This window comes from Pseudophryne corroboree, chromosome 3 (genome assembly GCF_028390025.1).
Source record: "Pseudophryne corroboree isolate aPseCor3 chromosome 3, aPseCor3.hap2, whole genome shotgun sequence".
Taxonomy (NCBI): domain Eukaryota; kingdom Metazoa; phylum Chordata; class Amphibia; order Anura; family Myobatrachidae; genus Pseudophryne; species Pseudophryne corroboree.
Genome location: NC_086446.1, coordinates 300,492,344 through 300,515,381, shown reverse-complemented (window position 1 = coordinate 300,515,381; position 23,038 = coordinate 300,492,344). Strand labels below are relative to the sequence as shown.

General features: G+C 42.3%; 1 protein-coding gene across 2 annotated transcripts in view; it reads left to right on the top strand.

Moving 5' to 3' along the window:
• LOC135055367 (cadherin-like protein 26) overlaps nt 1-23,038 on the top strand; it is a 235,248-nt gene that overhangs the window by 190,579 nt on the left and 21,631 nt on the right. Inside the window, exons 11-17 of one of the 2 annotated variants that reach the window (XM_063959336.1) lie at nt 13,700-13,933; nt 14,406-14,624; nt 14,709-14,836; nt 15,545-15,601; nt 17,621-17,689; nt 17,796-17,864; nt 21,514-21,576. In XM_063959336.1, coding sequence (XP_063815406.1) covers nt 13,700-13,933; nt 14,406-14,624; nt 14,709-14,836; nt 15,545-15,601; nt 17,621-17,689; nt 17,796-17,864; nt 21,514-21,576 — 839 coding nt within the window. Of the gene's footprint in view, nt 1-13,699; nt 13,934-14,405; nt 14,625-14,708; nt 14,837-15,541; nt 15,602-17,620; nt 17,690-17,795; nt 17,865-21,513; nt 21,577-23,038 lie in introns of both variants that reach the window. The other variant, XM_063959335.1, reaches the window with a different exon arrangement.

Sequence of the window (23,038 nt, the reverse complement as noted above, 5' to 3'; positions counted from 1 at the left end):
ACATTTCAAAACACTGTCAGATCATCAGGCTGTCATATCTACATGTCCAATGGTTTCCTTGCGCAGTCCCTCCCCCCACTACTTCCATATTCCATTGTCTGTATCTGGCCAGAATACATTGGTGCGGATAGGTCATGCTGGGGTTTGGTAGACTTCTGCAAAGACCAAGTATGTATGCAATGTTTGAATCCTACCAATAATCGTCAGAGATGGGGAGAGAGAAAACGAAACATTTCACAGATACATTTACAACGTTTCACCCGGTCATTCCTGTGTTTTCAGGGAATGACCTCCCAATTTATTAACTATAACCTCAGGCTTACCATCAGTCCTAATGATCACCTTTCCTGACTGCACATTATGGGTGTGGGCCAAAATTTTTCCTATATGATCCCTGATTATAATTTTGTGTGTTATAACTTTGCTCATTTCTTGGTCTAGGGGGTCTGACTTCATGTGGGTTATTACAGTTGCTGGCATAATGCCCTTCTCTTCTACAATTATAACAAATCCTTGGTTTCCTCCAAGTGTCAATGACCTGAGGTCTTGGTTGATTTGATGCCTCCTCAAACGCTCGGATGCTCATCGCCATCAACCGTTCTCCCTGCGCTTCCCTGGTTCTTTGGATATTGCGGTCATGCTCGATAGCGGACTCTCTTAATGCAGCCACCGAGATGCCTCTCCAGTGAGGTATGGAGGTTTGTACCCTGATTTTTAGTGTGTCTTTTAAGCTGTCCATTAATACAGACACAGCTACCTCTCTGTGGTGTACGTTAGTGTCAATGTCATCTATACCCGTGTACCTAGCCATATCCTGCAGAGCCCGGTGAAAATACTCTGATGCGGATTCACCTTCTTTTTGTTTTATTGTAAAGATTTTATTCCATTTTACTACTGTGGGAAAATATTCTTTCAACTGTAGATTGATTCTTTTTACATTATCTTGGTTATACTCGTTTGTTAGTGGCACTTCCTCATCTAGCTTACAATCAGCGATAAATTTCAATGAATCAACATCGGGGGGTAAACATGCCCTCAAAACTGTCCTCCAATCTTTGTTATTTGGCTCTGCAGTATGTCCTAGCACTCTAATGTATCTTTGACAAGCAACTAAGTCTTTCCTGGGATCAGGAAATTCAGACAGAATTGTTCTTAATTCTGTTCGGGAAAAGGGGCAGTACATGGCGATGTTCCTGACGGGGGTGACTCCTGAAGAGTCAGTTTTCCCATTTGGTACTGCAATTACCCTGACAGGATTAAGTCCAGTAACGTCATTCTGAATTGATTCTACAATATGAGGTACATTTGTTTGTGCGTAATGTATAATACCATACGTACCTGTGGACACGACCTCACCTGACCCTCCATTAGGGGGTTTGATTACAGTCTTTACTGATTGGGTCGCGTCCACCTGGATGTCTTGTGTGATGGCTTCTGGAAGAGGTGCCGACATCGTTCTGGGCTCACTTTCTTGTTGGTGTTCCTGGGGAAAGTTTGACATGGGGTGCGACTTGCATGGGTTAATAGTTGTACATTCAACAGTATTACAATTATCTTTGTTACATTTATTACACTTATTCTTATCATCTATACTACAGTTGCTAAGAGCGTTTTTATTGTTCACCCTTGTGCTTTTCTCCGCAACCATAATCCCCTCCATTGCCATGTCTCTCCTCTCAAGATGAAAGTTAGGTATGTAAGTTACATTTCTCTGCATGTCACTTTCCTGTAGCCATATCTGCAAACAATCATCATTTTTTTAACTCGTTGTTTCCAGGATTTTATGAGACCGATCCTCCGCCTTAAATTATGCAACACCTCTAAGTCAAAACTACCTATCCCGGGAAATGATGCCTTATCCCCCGCAGTCATTCGTGTCCATTCATCACAAAAGGTCTCAGTGTGGGGACCATACCTCCTCCACATTACTAACCGAGCAGACCCTCGGGGTCTGCAAGCCTCTGGAGTCTGAATCCTGACCTCCGACCGTCTCTGTATTGTGCACTTGGCTGCCATTGTGGACCTTTCTAACACAGAAAAACTTCCTAAAATGCACCAAACACAGAACTTCGTTGGAAATCCTTAAAGCTCTTCCACTGAACTTCTTCTGCTCCGGGTATCTCCGGTCCGCCTTCTAGCAGACACGTGTAGCCGTTGCAGGCCCTATCTTTAGAGATTTTCCTGAGAAAATTCCCTTCCTTTTTCTTTACACAAATCACGCTTGCATGTGCTCCCTACAACACGTATGAGGGCAAGATTTACGCATGGATATACGACCTCATATCACGTTGCGTTATTGGTCACACATACAACCGTGCGGTCCAATCGTACCACTTATAGACACTTGTTGCCCATAAATGGTAGGATCATTGGCCAGAGCGTAATACAACGAAAACTTTATCACACTCTGTTGCACGTTTTCACTTCAGGCCGTGCTCATAGATCACACAGATCACAAAGTCCACAAAGCGGGATTCAATACCGTTTTATCACATAGATCACAAAGTCCACAAAGCGGGATTCAATACACTCATACCGTTTTCAACCCACTATCATTCTTATAGTTTTCTGATCAGAAAAAAATCATTTCCCGTAGTCTGATAGCTCTCCCCAGAGGTGTTGCAGTAAAGTAAGGTATTTAAACTAAGTTTTGGAAAGCTGAAATCAATTTGTGCTATTTATCGCTTTGCGTTATTTACCGCGTTGCGCTACTTATCGCCTGTTGTTTGAGTTACGTGGGCGTACCCAGACGCTCCGTTGCGTAATATACGCTGCGTGCGTCGGCCTTTGGATTGCGTACGCAAGTCTTTGTTAGAGACACGTGTACGCAAAGCAAAGATCCACCGTAACACAATTTATACTTTTATCAATGTAGATGATCCTTGATCATCTACCACACACCACACTGACTTCGCCTTATCTCCCAGGCAAAAACTGTGTGTTTGTCTACACTTTAACTATATTACCTTTACTCAAACTATTGAAATAGCGGCAAATCTCTCTCAGCACGTTTATCAACTATAAACTGGCAAACAGGAGAGTGACATACGAAAATACACAAATGAAAAGCAAATGCAGATATATATGTGTGCGTGCAAGACAGAAAAATAAACAGTTTTAAAAGACACTAGCGTTTTGCTCTTACCTCCGGTTCCCGGATTCCTTCAGCACCCTTTACCTAAGCGAAGCAGACGCTTATCCCGTCAGCACTACGAGGGATACAACCTCCCGCCCTTTGCTGATGGATAATGTCTGCTGATATTACCTAGTGCAGATATGTGAAGGACTGGACGGCCCCCAATTGATAAAGCTAAATATTTATCGTATATAAAACACTTTAAGAGGTCTAAGAACACTGTACGCTATCTACGTAAGAAGTACCGTAAGGGTACGCAAGTTGCGTAACGATCGCTCAACCGTAGTCGAGACGCTCAAGCGTCACGTTCGCTTACGGCCCAGAGATCACAGGCAGGCACGCTATTGGCTGCCGACTAACGTAATGATTCGCTATAACGTAGCGGACGCTCGGGACCACGAGGAGATCACCAGCGGTGCAGACGCTTACAACGTTAAACCTTTATATCTATACCTTTAACAACGAAATATACAGTAAACCTTAGTGTGGTGATAACGTGTAAATGCAACCTGGTGTAACCTGATTAACTCACAAGCTGTTTGAGCGTCACCGACGCTCAGAGATTACTTAACACTATAAGGAATACACAGATACCTGGGCTTAGGGTCCAAAACCTATTATATGTATTATAACTATTATACTTGCAAAAGGAATCACAGTACAAATGATACACTACAATATAACATAGACTACCTAACCAGATAATTACACAGGAAATACAATACAATACAATTACGTTTAAGGGAAAATAAGAGAGGAAAAGGAGAAGAGAGAGAGAGAAAGAAATGGCTTACAATAACAAGAAGATCAATATGATTGCAGAGAAAGCTTACACATGTGAGGAACAATCGCTGCGCAGTCAGTCAATGCTGAGAATCTTTGTTTAGAAAGTACTTGAGCTTACCCATGCTGCCTGTCCCTATATACACAACACCCAGCAACACAATTGTCCCTACAATGCCGCATGGGGCAGAAGCTTGACTCCATTTTGGGAAAACTCCACTTGATTCCAAAGACTACACCACATGGCTGAAAGGGGGAGGGGAAAATACCCGGCAGCAGCCATTTTAGATTTGCAGGCCCAAACACATGGCACTCTCTACTACACCACAATCACATAGCAGAAAACACAAGACTCCATTTATTCCAAAATGTCCAAGCCTCAAAACAACGCATATGTTCTGATTTTACAATTCCAAACAATCTAAATACTTCACAGGGCACAAACAGGTTACATTCACACAGCTGCGCAAGCCTCACCATCCCCAAGCCATTTGTTTCTCCAAACCAACCACTCTATGCTTACCCATCATTCCACAACTACCCCACCACAAAACACACATTTAAAACTACTCTATGCCAATAAGCCATGAGATATTGAGATTATGATACTTAGCCTTTTATGCCTGGCGATGATCCAGCCATGCTTCTGAGACCCCTGTTCTGAGTGCACCCACATCACATCTGCTCTCTGTGGCAACCAGCAACACTGACCCCAACCCCCCCCAGACAGGAACTATCCTCCTGTGTGTCTGTTCCTAGGGGAGGGGTCTCTCTCTCTCCTTTGTATATGCTAATCAGGTTCAGCCCTGAAAATCTTAGTAAAGGATTTGCTTGATCATCCATTGTTCCCAACAAAGTGATTTTAGCTTTTATACATTCAATCATATCTATCGGCTACAATGTCCCACAACTTAATAACAAGTATCAAATTAATCTACGCATTGAGCTGGTTGTTTTAATACCAAACATGATGTCTGGTGCTTGATATTATTATAATTATGTACTGTATGAAATAAGTGTCGAATCCATCTCCGTGCCATGTCCGAGCAAATGCGTGTGTTTCCATATATTGCTGTCCTCGCTGCGCATATTTGCAAGTATAGCGACTTAAATGTGTGTGGTTTGTATGCTCTCTCTATGTAATATTTTTTTGACTTTGACAGATGGGAGAATGTGTGCTTAGAAAATGCAGTACTGGTTCTATTATTGTGTATTTATTTATTATGGTATGGTATTTATTATGTTTCCTGTCCACTTATCTTACTTATATTATTTAAATGTTTGATACAGCCTATACTATAAACCATCTATAGTGTTAAATATTAATACTGTACTCTATACAGTATCCATTGTATAAAAAAGACTGATGTTTACATTAATGTCCAGGGTCGTTGCTAGGTTCTTCTACGGCTCCCTCAGACTCCTGCACTTGCTCCAATGTTCCAGAGAGTGGGAGATTTCGGATTGCATTTGGGAAACCCCCCTCTAGAAATCCTGTGTTTGCACTGCTCTGGGCCACAATTTAGACATTTTTATGCACGTTGAGCAAGCCTTTCAGCAGGTTGGGGCTTGGAGTCAGGATCCCGGCCGCGAGAATGACGGCAGGGGTGCGAGCGCAATGAAGCCCCTTGTGGCTCTCTGCACTTGCCTTGTGAGTGGGTGGACACCCACGAGTGGGAATAGACCCTCATTGTCGAGATTGCGTGTGTCGGCATTGATAGATGTCTGAATTACGGCATTGGCATCCTGACCGCTGGGATCCCGACTGCCGGTAATGTAACCGCATCACCTTTCAGCAAAGGTAATCCAGAGTTTAGGTAGATAATTACAAGTTCGATGTCGGTGGTTGGGTATTCCACTTAGCGGAAGTCCAAAGCGCAGCACTGAGGTCCTGAATGCAAACAGTAGTGAATGTCCCTTTTTTGTTCACGAATATGGCTGGATTTGTAACTCTAATGGCATATTAATGTACTACACTTGCATGTTATGATCTCTCATCTTGCTGTCCTAGCACAGTGGTCACAACAGGATCCGTTCAATTTGCTGGCTGTCGGGATCCCGGCGGTCAAGATGCTGACGCCGGAATCCCGCCAGCCGACAATGCTGCCGACCGGTATACCAGCGCCCAGGGGCTATTTCCACTTGTGGGTGTCCTCAACACCCATAGGGTCTGAATAGAACCTATGGCGAGCGCAGTTCGCCACCGAGCCCGCAAGAGGACTCGGACCACTCTCGCTCTGCTGGCAGCATTCTGCTGGGCGGGATGCTGCTGTCGGGATACTGACAGTCGGCATCCCACCCGGCGAGATTACGTATGTAATCCTTCCACTAGTGCATGCAATTTTATATATAGATGCTCAGGTGTTGATTCTAAAGGCCCGTACACACTGGTCGATGTATCGGCCGTTCTCTTGAACGGCCGATACATCGCGGGACCGTCGGCCAGTGTGTACGGGCGATACGTCTGTGAACTCTGTCGTTCACAGACATATCGCGTCGGCCGCGCAGCACAGCCGACAGCCAATATATCTAACGATATATTGGCCCGTCGCTGTGTGTGTACGGGGCGGTCGTCCGACCGCCCGTACACATGCTGCGGCGGCCGGCGGTGATTGACAGGTGCGCCCGCCCGCCCAGTTCATGACGTCAGTCCCCCGACGGATCGGGCTGTGTGTATGCACAGCACACTGCCCGATCCGTACATAGATATATCTGCAGATCAATTGATCTGCAGATATATCTAATAGTGTGTACCCACCTTAAGTCGCACGGATCTCTTTGCACTGACACAAATAGCGAGTTTTTTTTAACACAGAGCATCTGAAGATGCAAATGTACCCATTTTTTTCATATTATTATTATTATTGTCCTTTATTTATATGGCTCCACAAGGGTTCAGTAGCATATTTCCGTCCTATTCTGATCTAGATGCATCTTTACCAGATCTATCATTCCGTCATATGGGCGTTTTGGGGCGGAAACTGGGTGGCAACAATGTAATCCCACGGAGCTGTTCTATCTTGTGGGCATGTCATGGGAGTGTTGTTTGCATGTAGCTTGAGTTCTGTGCTATTCTGAGTCATGCATATGGGGAAGAGAAGCAAGCCTGTTTCAGGCAGATCTCTTGCAGGTGCCAATGCTAATGATGATGGTTGTGCCTGTGGATGTATAAACAGTGGGTGGTGTTTCTTCTGTCTAGAAGCTGCATGGATTCTTGCATTAACCCTATGGAAACTCACAATAGCATAATGTAATGAATCAGGCTTTCGTGTTATCATGCAAAAACAGCCACTTTGCAATAAACTCAGAACCAGCCCCTCTGTGTTTCAGTTTTGCACCACTGCACATACAGCAAATTTACCTACGTCCCTGGAAGTTGTGGGAAACTCACTATTTTGCGGGTAGTCCCCAGCACCCCTGGAAGTGGAGTTCCCAGTGAAGTGGGCAGGATGGTGAGATTAAATGGGAAATTGCTGGTCCATATGGAGGAGATGTGACTAAAATTTTGTGAATGGCATCATTTATAGCTCTGCCACATCAGCATGGACCCACGAATTGCGGGATTTTGTTGAGTTGGGGGTGGGGCATAATGATGTGCAAGGTTGGTCCCGCCCCCCTGTAGTGCTGTGCAGCAACTCCTCTCTGGGCTTCTCCCAGTAAGGAGAATTGAAAGGTAGGCAAGTACAGGTGGGTCCACATTTATCGTGACCTTTAATAGGATTAACTGAGACTGGCCAGTCGAACTTAATCCCCTGCTGTAATGACTTAATCCCCTGCTGTATTGTTCTCTGTATTGTATTGCAGCTGAGAACAATAGATGAATGGTTTATGCTAATAAGTCATGTTGTGCCTAGGCACAGAAAACTAGTCAAGATAACTGTGGACCCATCTGTATGACAGACAGCTTTATTTCATGCAATCCTAAACCAGGCTCAATGTTCAAATTGTAGACTGTAGTTTTGTGTTGTCGCAAAAGTGTTAAACTGTAAATATACTGTTAGCTGTGCTTCTATTTCTGCCAGGAAGGAAAGAACAGTTCTCACATGGTGCCTACACTCAGTGGGTTCATTTACAATGGATGACCCAATGTCAAAGCCATTCTTTTTTTTCTGTCCACCAAATGCTTTTGCACAAGGCTTTACAGTGCTGCTCACAGCTCTACATAGCAAGAAGATTCCTTTTGTGATAGGGAATATTGATGTATATAATAATGGACATTGGACCTTATTCAGCTTCAGTTGCAGATTTGCTAATTTAGCATGCTGGGTGTCATTGCCCTGTGCTGCTGAACTGCAAAACTGCATCTGCTGACAATTGCATGTTGGGGCCGCCCAGCACAGGTCAATGACACATAGCATGCTAATGGCTGCCAGTGATGCGATCGCATCACTGAATAAGTCTGTGCAACCTTACTGTGAAAACATTCGGGACGCCGCTATTTCCTCGTTACATCGGCCACGTTTGACATCACATGCGGCCGCCCTGAACCTGTCTCCGTTTCCAACACCACTCCCCCACAACGCCGCACCCGCATCGCTGAGTCATCTCCCCCATCCTCCCCGTGAACGCCTCTGCCTGTCAATTCGTGCGCAGTGAGTCTAAACAGGCCATAATACGATCACATTGCATTAGCAGGCCTAACTGAATAAGGCCCATTATACATTGAGATCTACTCACTTTTGTGAGTTAGTCTAAGAATCAAAAGATTTTATTATGCAGATGTGGGGTTTCATTTAGAGCTGGACATTTGTACAGTTTTGTGTGTCAAAGCTCTAATTTCCATACTGCACACGTAAACCACAATACCTCTATGTAGCCTATAGATTTCTGCATATCTTACACTTGCAGCTGCTTACATATGGAGATATGGACGAGGGCAGGCAGGCGATAGTTGAACGTATTAAGGGTATGTAAGATATAAATTTAACATGCCCTCTGGAAGGGATGTAGTTGATTTGCCAGCGGTCGGGGTCCCAGCGGTCAGGATACCAACGCTGGGAATGCTGACCGCTGACAATTCTGACAGTCGGCATGCCGACTCACAGGGACTATTCCCACTCGTGGGTGTCCATGACACCAATAGACTGGCAATAGAACCTGTGGTGAGTGCAGTGAGCCATCGAACCCGCAAGGGGTTCCATTGTGTACGCCCCCCGGCAGCATTCTGGTGGCTGGGATCCCGGGGTCAGTATGCTGACCTCTGGAATCTCGACCAATGCCATTACAGCCACAAAACCTCTGGAAAAGTGACCTACTGAGACTAAGATGCATTTCCAGGTAAATATTTTAAGAAGCTAAACTGCTTGGTATAAAGATATTCCATCATGATGATGAAGTGAGGGGCTATCAAGCTGCTTCTGATTGGCTTTTTACTTTACAAACAGTTCCAGTAAATAGTACTTCATTCATTCGTTTCCTGGCTATATTATTGTATGTCAAGTCACAGTCATTTACCAGATGGAGTACATCAAGAAAGAAGATAAACAACATATATGTTGGGTAATGTGAAATGGAAGAACACTGTAGGCGCAAAGGCCCAGAGCTGCCTAAACATCTCTCAGGGTTCCACCCAAGAACCTAAAAGTAATGGTTTATGTAAAAAATAGGAGAAAATTTGGGCACTAGTGCCGCTAAATACGAAAACTATACCTCTCAAAGAAGTTACTAGTTTCAATTAATGAATGTATGCAGTGCCAGGTGCAAATAAATAGTACAAATGATTATATAGAATGAATAAAGGGATACTTCCCTTAATGAATTTTTGAAAGTGCTGGATGGATCAGAACTCTTCCTCTAGTTGTGTATGATGTTACGTCATGGGTAACTCCCACATACAAGAGCAACAATTATTTAGCAATCAGAAAATAAGTAAAATAGTTTGTTGGTTAAAAAAACACTGTCTGAACTGATAAGTAATGGGGACTATACCAGATCATACCTTTCACAACAGCATGCAGTATACAGCGGTTCCGGACACCTCTGCACATACGTTTGCGTAGCAGAGATTCTGGTGCTTGCAAAGTTCTGGTGCTTGTCAGCCAATAGCTCCCTCTGTAGTCCCAAAGCATTTCAAGTAGATTACCAGACCCTCCAACATGACCCGCCCCACTAGGTACAAAATGCTCTGTTTCTGGACTTCCCTCTTAATTTATGATTTCCATCACCTGTGTTGAACTAGTTAAATGATAAGAAAGCTGTTTCTTCACAGGTGATGGCAATAATAAATTAAGAGGGAAGTCCAGAAACAAAGCATTTTGTACCTAGTGTGGTGGGTCATGTTGGAGGGTATGCATTACTCTTTGTCAAGGCTGCAAGCACTAGAATCTCTTCTACACAAATGGATGTGCAGAAGTGTCCGGAACCTCTGTATGCTGTTGTGAAAGCTACGATCTGGTGTAATACCCATTACTTATCAGTTCAACCAGTGTTTTTTTTAACTGGATAGTACCTTATAGTTGAGATGTTATGTCCGGTGGATCTTCCTTCTTCTATGGCAAATGACTCTACAAGCTCAACCTTCTCAGGCTGTAGCAAAGGGGTTAGCCCTATACACACAGTAAAATGATTTAGCGTGACAGTCTTGATGAATAGAATAATGTAGTACACAGGTTCTCAAACTCGGTCCTCAGGACCCCACACAGTGCATGTTTTGCCGGTCTCCTCACAGAATCACAAGTGAAATAATTAGTTCCACCTGTGGACCTTTTAAAATGTGTCAGCGAGTAATTAATACACCTGTGCACCTGCTGGGTTACTTGCAAAACATGCATTGTGTGTGGTCCTGAGGACCGAGTTTGAGAACCTGTGATGTAGTAGATTTATTAAAGGGGTAGTAAGACTATGTGTTTCCAGGGAACAACGTATGGGAAAAAAATAAGGTTTACCAGACAACTAATAGGCAATAGGAAACAAATATATGACAATAGCTAGCAAAACGGTAGTAAATAGGCAATACGCAATAATTCTATCTAGTAGTCAAATAGTCAGAGACTTCTTTATCCTAATCTCTGCAGCACCTCTTTAGTTATACAGTATATCTATAGAAAACATGTTTTCTCATTTACTTCAAGATACTGTATTGTAAAAACACAGTGACTTTCTCAATAACACATATATAATTGAATAGCAAAATAGATCATTACTCAGCAGACTAGCAAAACCCCAACCTGAGCAGTAATTTACTTTAAAGTGAACAGAGTTCTTTCATTGGAGAACTCTCTTGCTAGATGGTCATTGTCCCATTACAGTAAATGGATGTAATCCACAATAAGCCAAAGATAATAGAATTAGCATATAACGCTCATCTGTCTTGATTCCATAAAAATATAGCTTAAACTTTTCAATAATACGGCACAATGAAAACAGTTACACTTTAGCAGCACAATTATCTTCAACACTCAATAGTATCTGTATCTCAGCTCAAAATGCATTTAAGTCAACTCTTATATCAAACTTTTTCTCAAAAAGGCTTCCTATCTGTTAATTTTGTTGATGAAAATTTGGACTAAAAGTATTTTTTCACTACAGTTTATTTCAGGAATAAGATTAGACTAAAATTAGACTAAACTGAAAACTGAGATCCACTGACTAAATCTTAACTAAAACAATGTAAAGTAAAACTAAATTTAAAATCCTTGTTAAAATTAACACTGAGAGTAGGTTATTACATTTATAAAGAATAATTATGTGTGCTAGATATTTGCATAAACTAAATATGACATGCTATGAAGGAAATAGGATTGTGTATTGCACTTGTTTGTTCTAACAAACTTACGGCATTCATTTGTATATGATATACTGTATGGGAGTACTTTGTGCTCAGTGGCTTCACCTGGTGGCAGCCTCCCACATAACAGTGTCCATTGGCTTTCATTGAAGCCAGGGTGTCAAACATGTCAGTCTGCAGTTTGTGCAAAAAGTTTTTAGGCATTCGCTCAGGGAGAAAATGCATCAATCTCTAAACGAAGCCTGTTATATTTAAATTAACTAAAATGGGCAGAAAGCAAATTAAAGGTGCTACAGCTATCTACCTTAGGGCATGCGATAGTTGTGACTTAAAAAAACAAAATTCATATTCATAACCAGGTGCATTTAAGCATTTCATGTTCTATTGCCTAGATGCACATTGGAACATTACAACTTCGATCAAGATCTGTTTATTTAACTTGGTTGTTATGTAATTTTACTGCCATAAAAAAAATCTTCTCAATAAATAGTAGCTTATGAAGCCTATGAAATAACAAACAAAAGGATGTGAGAAATACAGAAGTACAAATAACATAAAGCGTACTATGAAGTTAAGTACAACTAGAAAAAGAATAGAGGTGCGCTGTCAATTAAGAAGCTGGAAAAGGGGTTGTGAGGCCCCTTACTGAATACACTATAGTGCAAAGATAAATACAAATTTAAATACCAGCAATTGTGAATAATATACTTAAAAGATTATATATATATATATATATATATATATATATATATATGATAATGCTAGATGGTTAGATACAATTTAAAAAGTGTTTTTTAATTTGTAATTATTGTAGATTTAAAATATGGCAGAATACATAGAAATCACATTACATTACATCTCTTACTCCATTGATGATCACCATATGGACTAGGACCTTCTCCTAAAGGCACGTCTGATGGCTGGCGTGGCCCGAAAGTATGCTGTCCCCAATAAATGTGCTACTGAGGAAGCTGGGGATTTTTATGAATTCTGCCATATTTTAAATCTACAATAATTACAAAATTATAATAATTACAAATAAAAAAAAACACTCTTAAAACTGTATCTAACCGTCTAGCATTATCTTATATAAGTTTTTTAAGTATAATATTCACAAGCGCTAGTATTTATATTTGTACTATGAAGCTATTTAGTACTGAAACAAGGGTGTATATCTAAATTTATTAAGTTACCCAAGACAAATCGTTAAGAACTAGAACCTTCCTTTGAAATTAGGGACAGTTGTCGGCTACAGTATGTAAGGGTACAATCTCAGTTCTAAGGTAATAGGGATTTAAGTCTGTATTATTACATAAGCAGCAAAGTCTTTGCTCAGCATTTTGAAATGGCTGTGAAATGGGGGTATTAGTGGGAGGGTTAATCAGAACCTACAGTCAATGTGAATACTAATTAGTCCTCCTGCTCACAAACACCCTCTGCAACATTATCCCAGCCCTGATTTCCCTCCATGATGGTTACACAAACCACTTCACCCTAGGAAAATGGCCGCCAGAAAGAGCCCTTGATGTTACTAAGAGGCATAGTCTAATGCTACCGATACACCTAAAGATTTATTGTCAGATCTGGATGGTTGGAATGAAAACCTGGTAATGGATGAGCGCAAATAACAGTTGGCCATTTGCTCCTAAATGCCGTAAAACTGACAAAAACGGACGTGGATTTAACCAATTTGTCTGATTGCCCATTTTTGTCTGTTTTCCAGTGTTTGGAAGCAAATGGTCAATTGTTTGCTCTCATCCATTACCTGATTTTCATTCCAACCAGCCAGATCTGACAATAAAGCTGTAGGTGTATTGCCAGCTTAAGTTTAAGACTTATATCATGTAAATGCATTGGGAAAGTACACATTCAGCTTACAATAGGGCATGCAATGTCATATCAGACTATCTGCATACAGTTATGAACAAAATAGTTGATATACATCCGTGTGGTTGCGCAATAGCCATAAGAAAGATAACAATTTTTAATGACCCTTCTTATGTTTTTATGTAGCCTCACTGAGACAAGTGATTTTGTTGTTTAACTCCCTCTAGGTGAACCACCTGGAACTGGAACTGGTACAGTACTTCTGTACATGTCTGACATCAATGACAACACACCACGGCTGATCACACCATACCTGGAGACATGCGAGCAGGGGAATCGGACGTCCTTTGTCGTTGGAGCTGAAGACAAAGACCTGGATCCATATTCTAAACCATTTATATTTGAAGTCACAGATCAGTCTAGAAATATGAAGAATAACTGGCAAGTCAGACAAAACTCTGGTTAGTTTCCAATTAAATGTCAGCTATGAAGATTTTAAATGATTGAGTATATGCTATGGACTATTCTCAGCCTTTATGACATTCAACAGCATGTAGCATGTTATTACCCGTGGGCGACCTGTCAACCTTTTTTGTACCTAAATTGTTTCATTGGCATAAAATGCTACTGGATTAAGATGGAGTGTCCAGTAGGATAGCGATAAAATATAAATTAAAACGTTTAAATGGTATTAAGTGATAACTAACCACCAAAATATGTGGAAGATATCACTTTTAACACCAACTGATATTAATATAAGTGTTTTATTCTTTGTATCTCACATATTTTATGTGAAACAAACCATTTAATTTCATAAATGCTTTGAAGCTTGTGATTGTAAAGGGACAGAACAGTCATGTCTGGTTGTCTAAATTCCCAGGATTGATCTGATTGAGTTTTGACTCTATTATTATTATTTATTTATTTTTGCAGATGATTCTATTGAAATCGCAGCGCCAAGTCTCTTGAGGGGCAACTACACAGTACCCATGAACATTTATGATAGGCAGGGTTCTTTTAGCCAACAAGTCCTAAATGTGAGAGTGTGCACCTGTCCAGATGGACACACTTGTGAAAGGTTGATGCCTGCATCACACCAGATGGGCGGAGGGGCCATTGGTGCTATCATTGGAACTGTGCTTCTGTTTCTACGTATGTATAATGTAGTTGTGTGCTTGAGCTCTGATGTTGTCTGGATGGTGCTTGACCTCTGATATATTTCTTATCCTTTGACAGTGGCTTTATTGTTGCTCATTTTTCTCTGGGGCTCTGGCATAAAGAAACATGCACACATGCTGGCGCACGATGAAGGCAACCAAACCCTGATCCAGTATAATGAGGAAGGAGCTAGTGCACTGAGTCAAGTAGGTGTGATCGTAAGGATGTTCCCAATCTTCATGATGAGTTAGCAATCATAATACAGTACCACTGTGTCAGGGGCTTTTGTACTGCAGACATCAATCATGAAGAAGAAAAGGGAAATCTCTGAATTTGGTGTAGTACTGATAAAATGTATATAGACATACTGTAATCTATATATTTTTTTTATTAATAAAAGTTTGGCGTACCCTGCAGGAGCTCATCTTGTTGGCCTGCCATCTACTCCTGTCATTAATCTGATTTACTGTAGCTGTGGACATTTAAATTTCCTGCTACAGTTACTACAGTGTATAATCCAAATCAGGTTCTCTTATTTGGGGTGCCTTATTTCTTCAGGGTATCTAAAAGTACAGAGGAAGGGAATTCCATAGAGTGGGCAAGGAGGTTGTTGTCACCAAGAACCAATGAGTCATGCCTCAGCAATGTTACTAGTCCTTACTGAGCTGCCTTCTCGGAAATACCAGTTCAGCTGCCGCCTCATTGTATGTCTTTGACATCCATAATACAGGAGATAATTCAATTTCAGTAGCAACCTATGTCAAGATTTCCTATTGTATAAAAGTGTGAATTGTACAAGGTCACCTATTACATATAAATTGTCATGAAACTTATTTGTGTGAAAATAACTATTTCAGTAATACTACATGAGACCTTATAATATGTACAATATTCATTCTGTAATGTATCAGCAGGCAAGCCCCGGTACTCTCATCAGCAATGGAAATGGAAACCTTCCCCTTGCCACAAAGGTAACACTATATGATCTCTGTCACACTGCACTATGTACAGCAAATTATTGCTCGTTAGAGTGCCAATGTAAAGGTGCCAATCCATCTCGAATGTTGTTTCTGCATGTGGATGAAATGTAGGTGCACTAATGCCCAATCTGCACTCAGCAAGGAATGATTCTGGTCTGCCTGTGGGACGGCCATTACGCTGATGTGGCCATTTCGGTTGACAAGTCCATTTGCACAATGTAGGCATGGGACAACATCATTTGCATTTTCACAAGGGAGCCCTAATGAGTTGTCCAGTTTACTGTGGAAATCCAATAGATTGCGATACATGTATTTCTAATGGACAGTCCCAATTCCCCCTCTCCAGGGTGCTTTAAAACAGAATTTTAAACATTCTTTGACCGGATGGCTACTCTGCTTTGCGTGTTTATAGCCTTCTCTTCCTTCCTTAGCCTGCTCCTGTGGTCTCTATTATAAGAGAGAGAAAGAGGAACTGGATCCGGTTTATTTCTGTAGTTGCTATGTGATTTTCCAATAAAATTGTTCATAATATAAACATATTTGCTATCATTTTGGAAACGCTTATTTGTAATTTATTTTTTTTTTTTCAATATCACAATCTACTGGATTTATTGGAGCACTCATTTGTTCAGGATTAAATTATCTCTGTGGGCTATATTTATGAAGCTGTGGCTTTTTTATGCCATCTCTTCCCGGCGTTGGAGCTGAAAATGTAAAGTGGCACTAACATACAGTGTAAAGCCCAGCGTGTTTACATTTCAATGATCAGCTCCAACCCTCCGAGAAGTGGTGGCTTATAAAAGCTGCCACTTCTTAAATATATCCCCGTGTGTATCAGAGTTTGCTACTGAGCTATTTGACTAGGTCCAGAGCACCTATTGCATTTATTCTTCATCTACTGCACATTTGGGTGTAAACTGCTATGAAATGATTAGGACTAAAAGAAGATAGGCGTGGTTCTGAGTTGCGCACAAAAGCGCATGCAGCAGTGTCTATTGTCAGCCGCCTGCCTGTGAGTTTATGCAAATGCTGCCACAAACTTCTTCCCTTCTGTACATCTGTTTTACCGCTGTTATCGATAATACCGATTGGTGCATCCTTATATGCCACCATCGCACCATTGCAAATTGCAACTGCCCTATGACAGGTGCAATTTCTCCATCTTACCATGGCCTCCTTTGCTTGCAGCTGTGGGCTGTGAATGCAGGCACTTGCATTGACAGTGACACCCCAGAGATATTCCCATAACATGCCCACTGAATGGCCCATTTTTGTGTGCATTTCTTTTCACCTGCCACTCACCGCCAAGGAACGCCCATCACTTTTTGGATTGTGTATGACTCAGATTCAGGCCAGATGCGTGCATTAGAGCAGACGGTTCACTGTACCACAGGGTATTTTTTTTTTTTTTCTTATCTCACATTTTAATAGGGATGTGTATCAGATCAGCAGATTATTCACATCAGCACCGATTATTTCAGGAGATGAGTGCACTTCTCTAGCCCGGGGACAGTGACTGTGTGATTATGTTAATGAGAACATTTCGGGCAATGTGTAATAGCCTACGATGTGCAAGGCAAACCTGTAAAATTATTTAGAAATACGTCGGGACTCGCAGAAATTCCAGAACGGCCTCATAGTGCAGGCTATTATATTACATATTGCGCACTGTGTGGGGGTGTAAGTAACAAGTACAAGAAATGGAAGGAGCAGTATGCCCAACAGCAGGGTAGGGAATCGGGATATAAGGCTTCCATCTAAAATATGGTATCAAAGAAATGCACCACTATATAGATGATTCTTACACCTTTACACTGGCACATATATCTTGTCTGAGGTGTTGTTATAACTGATGATTGTGATCCAATGTGAACCAGTTTGATAACTGGAGACATTATAGTATTTTTATCCATGCAGTTCTTGGCTAATTGTTTTATATAAAAACAGTGAGACTATATAATAGCACGTTGAATAAGGTTTTATTAATGACAATACATATTTTGGTTTCAGGATAAGGAAGCAGTTGGACGATCCATGTCTAGTACATTGCCACAGGCACAATATAAATCCTGGGAACATGTGAGTGTAAACTGTGGTCATATTTAAACAGAAAGCCAGCTACAGTGACTTCACAGACTACTAGACAAGACACAGACAAGATATATAATATGTAATCTTGTTTCAGGAAAAGGAAGCAGTTCGACGACCCGTCTCTAATACAATGCCACGGGCACAATATCAGTCCTGGGAACATGTGAGTATTATCTGCGTTTATGTCACAATAACAGACTATTGCTTCTTTAACCACTTAGTAACTGTATGAATTCGTAGAATTGTGACCATAATATTTTAGTATCCTATTTTCCTATTGCATGCTGTGTACAATTTAACATGCAGTCACGACTGTTGTCTCTGGAACACTGTATGGTGTTAATCCCTATGAGCTCATAGGGTGCCATTCAGACCCAGCCACTGATGCGGCCTGCAGCGCAGTTTGCTGATGGAAGCAAACTGCGCATACGCATCGGCCGCATTACAGCTGCGTGACCACACACATTGCGGTCGCATCCCTGATGGATGCAACCGCAATGTGATTGACAGTGGCAGGCATTCGCGTGGCGGCGACACGGCATTAGGGGGGCAGAGTGGGATGAACAGGGGCTGACCGTGATTGTTTTCAGGTCAGCTGTATGACATCACACGCAGCCGCTCCGATTAAAAAAAATGGCAGCTGACCGCCTGACAGCACAGTGGGCGGGAGTCAAACTTAGATTGTGAACGCATCGGAAGGCGATGAACGCAGATCTGGCTGCATATGCAGCGACCTGCGTCCATCTCTGAATTTGCTCCTTAGTTCCTTAGTTATAAAACTAGTGCCTGCTTATCATGTTAAAGGCATTGACATATCTATAATGGGTACAGCATGTGCAGTGCACACAGGCCTCTGAGTCCAGGTGGGCCCACACCACACACCCTGCACCCATAAATAATAGCCTACTTAACTCTCCGGTTTTCTGCATCAGCCAGCGCTGTAGAGCAGCAAAGGTCATTGGGAAAACAGCACAGTGGTTATTTTCCCAGTCATTTGTGCATGCGCAATAGAGAAGTTCGGACGCAATGTTCCTGGAGACCTGCACATGTGCAGTAGACTTTGGCACAAAGCCAGACTCGACTGTGCGGCCCTAGAAGAGAGGGTCCACACTGAGCCTGTACACAGTCCCACGGGCATTTTTAGAGAGGAGGAGGCCCGTATGCAGGCTTTGTCTGGGCCCCTCCTCTCTAGCCAGCAGCGCTATATCTCTGGGCACTAGGGACCCTAGTGCAGTCCCAGAGTCTAGAGCACATGTGATTTTCCGTCAATTCCATTTGGAGACGGAACCAGTTCCGCCTCCTCCGGCTCCCCTAACCCAGGGAGATGTCAGGTGCCCGCTGAGATTTTGTTACCAGCGGGCGTCCGGCTCCTTTTCCTCAGCAGCAGCCAAAGGTAGGAGCTCACTCTTGAGCTCCAGCTTCCGGCTCTGGCAGTGTGCAGCTGTGCGGCTTTATGGGAGAGACGTCATGATATCTCTCCCATAGTTCCGAGGAGCGGGCGACCAGGGGGAGGGCAATGGTCTAGAAGCAGGATTGGGGTTGGTGAGTATTTTTTTTTGTGTGAGTGTGCTAGTGGCGAAACTAGAGAGTGCACATCTACTGGGGGCACAACTTCTGTGGGCATAACTACTGACTGGGGGCATATATACTTGGGGACACATCTACTGAGGGCACATCTACTGACTGGGGGCACATCTATTGGGGGCACATCTTCTGGGGGCACATCTACTGGGGGCACATCTACTGGGGGCATATCTACTGGGGGCATAACTACTGACTGGGGGCATATATACTTGGGGACACATCTACTGGGGGCATAACTACTGACTGGGAGCATATCTACTGGGGGCATAACTATAGGGGGCATATCTACTGGGGGCACAACTGCTGACTGGGGGCATAACTACTGGGGGCAATACTTCATGGGGTCATTACCACTGGGGGGTCATTACTACTGGGGGTACTGTTAATGAGGACATTGCATAGAGGGAACTTAATAAGGGGCATCACTCCTGGGGTCATAAGGGGCACTACTCCTGGGGGCACCTCCCCTTTAGAATGTAAGCTCTCACAAGTAGGGCCCTCTTCCCTCATGTGCTTATCCTTTCCTTACTTTAATAGTCCTCAACTGCCCCAAATCCTTCAGTTTTCGGCCCCCCTGATACTTATCTCAGTGTCATCTGCTGATGTAGTTATGCTTAGTTACCCTGTACTTGTCCTATATTGTCTTAAACTGTAAGTCACTGTTTTCCTGTTTTGATTATGTGTATATGTACTCTGTAATTGGGTGCTGCGGAACCCTTGTGGCACCATATAAAAAAAGGATAATAATAATAATAATAAGGGGCACCAATAATATGGGCTCTACATAAGGGGCACTACAACTGTGGTCACTACCATTATAGTGGGAATTGCATAAGGGGCACCACTACTGAAGGCATTGTATAAGGGGCACTACTGCTGTGGGCATTATGTGTATTTGGGGTGCTACTACTGTGGGCTTTGTGTATAAGGGGCACTAATGTGTATCATAACATGAATAAGGGACACTACTATAGGGTATAATGTGAATAAGATTGTGCTACTGTCCGGCGTAATTTGAATTGGGGATACTATTGGGTGACCACGCCCCTTTCTTTGCAACCATTCCCCTTTTGCGGCATGCGCCTGGGGCGCACGCAATCCCTTTATTGCACAGGCATGGGGGATGGGGGTGAGTTCCACCACCTCTCTAGGACCACTTTAAGCACTGCTCAGGACTCTTCTGGCTCTGCTGTTCTTACCATTGCTGATGGGCCTGCCTCCTTCATGACTTAATGGTGTCATCTGTTAGGAAGTGTGGTCGGCACAAGGCACAGTGCAGCCCTATTATGTCACTGGGTATTTATGCCTTTATATAAAAAAATAGTATTGCCACACTAACCTTATACCCTAAACCAGTGGTTTCTAAACTTTTTTGAGTCACGGTGCCCTAGAGTATCTGAATTTTTTTCACAGAACACCTAGGCCAAAAATTTCTTATTGAGAAATTTAGAAAGAAATATTAAATTAAGTAGATTGTGTTTATGTCCTCTTTAGTCTCAATTGTGTGGCGAGGGACAAGATTTGCTTCTGTTTGTCCCCATATTTTATGACTGACAGCTACTAGCACTAGTTTTGCCTATTATATTGACCATAAATAATTTGAATTGGTCCTGGACCACCAATCCAAGGCACCCCTGCAAGTGTCCCGAGGCACCCCAGGGAGCCACAGCACACAGTTTGGGAACCTCTGCCCTAAACTTTTTTTTTTAAAGAAATTTCTGATACAGACATTCAAGTCATTCACTTTATTTTGATATTGCATCTCGAACATAGAAAAAGACAAATATGTTCCATTGCATTTATTTTGGGAATAATTTTATTGTCAGAATATAAATTTTAAGTCTAATATTGCTAGATTTAAACGCAATGTTTTGCTGTGTCCTGCCATATATTGTTGCATAGAATAATCTTATTCAGGGTTCTCCAGTTACCAGATCTGCCACGTACAGTATTTTTGGAGAACTATGAAATACACAGGCTGTAAATCAATGACTTCACACTTCATCTGCATGTAAAAAGCCGCTCCAGCGTTTTCATGGCATTTGTTCATAATACACTGTGTAGGAACCGTGTGCCTACTAAATAAAATACAGTCGATGAAGTTGAAAAAGTTAATGCTCTAATCTGTGTCTAGCATTATCGCTGGAGGAAAATGATAAATTATTCTCTTGATCCAAAATCATAATCTGTCCTATGAGAAATAATGAGAAATAGTTTTCTGTTAATAGGACGGTGCTGGGTTTGCAGGATCTGGTACAAAGCGCCTGGTACAAAGTCAAGCCATAACACAGGTAAGATAGAGTCTCTTTACATGTTCAGTTGTACTGTATTCAGCTTCTTGTGGGCTAGGGAAGAGGGGTATCCTGAGAGACTGGCAGGCGATAACTTAAAAGATGACCTACTACTATCAGGACTGAGGATAGTTTGATGTTAACTTCACCAATTAAAATTGATGCATTGGGTATAAAACTGTGTGGAATCACTTTTTGTACTTAAAAATATGACTTCTATGTGAAATAGACTGTTGAAATATCAGAAATAAACTGGTGCTTCCACTTCACAAAACTGTAGGCCGTGAATAACCGACCTTTCTTAGCAGTATCTGTAACTATGGAAACAGACTGTAGTCTGCACTAAATTTCAGGGTTCCATGGTCACATACAGTACAGTGCATCCGGAAAGTATTCACAGCGCTTCACTTTTTCCACATTTTGTTATGTTACAGCCTTATTCCAAAATGGAATAAATTCATTTTTGCCCTCAAGATTCTAAACACAGTACCCCATAATGACAATGTAAAAAAAGTTTTGGGGGGATTTTTGCAAATTTATAAAAAAATTAAAAAAACCCTGAAGAAATCACATGTACATACGTATTCATAGCCTTTGCCATGAAGCTCAAAATTGAGCTCAGGTGCATCCTGTTTCCACTGATCATCCTTGAGATGTTCCTACAACTTAATTGGAGTCCACCTGTGGTAAATTCAGTTGATAGGACATGATTTGGAAAGGCACACACCTGTCTATATAAGGTCCCACACTTGACAGAACATGTCTGAGCACAAACCAAGCATGAAGTCAAAGGAATTGTCTGTAGACCTCCGAAATTGTCTCGTGGCACAAATCTGGGGAAGGGCACAGAAAAATATCTGCTGCTTTGAAGGTTCCAATGAGCAAAGTGGCCTCCATCATCCATAAATGGATGAAGTTCAGAACCACCAGGACTCTTCCTAGAGCTGGCCGTCCATCTAAACTGAGCGTGCGGGGGAGAAGGACCCTAGTCAGGCAGGTGACCAAGAACCTGATGGTCACTCTTTCAGAGCTACAGCATTCCTCTGTGGAGAGAGGAGAACCTTCCAGAAGGACAAGTATCTCTGCAGTAATCCACCAATCAGGCCTGCATGGTAGAGTGGCCAGACGGAAGCTACTCCTTAGTAAAAAGCACATGGCAGCCCACCTGGAGTTTGCCAAAATGCACCTGAAGGTCTCTCAGACCATGAGAAACAAAATTCTCTGGTCTGATGAGACAAAGATTGATCTCTTTGGCGTGAATGCCAGGCGTCATGTTTGGAGGAAACCAGGCACCGCTCATCACCAGGCCAATACCATCCCTACAGTGAAGCATGGTGGTGGCAGCATCATGCTGTGGGGATGTTTGTACAGTGGCAGGAACTGGGAGACTTGACAGGATAGAGGGAAAGATGAATGCAGCAATGTACAGAGACATCCTGGATGAAAACCTGCTCCAGAGCAC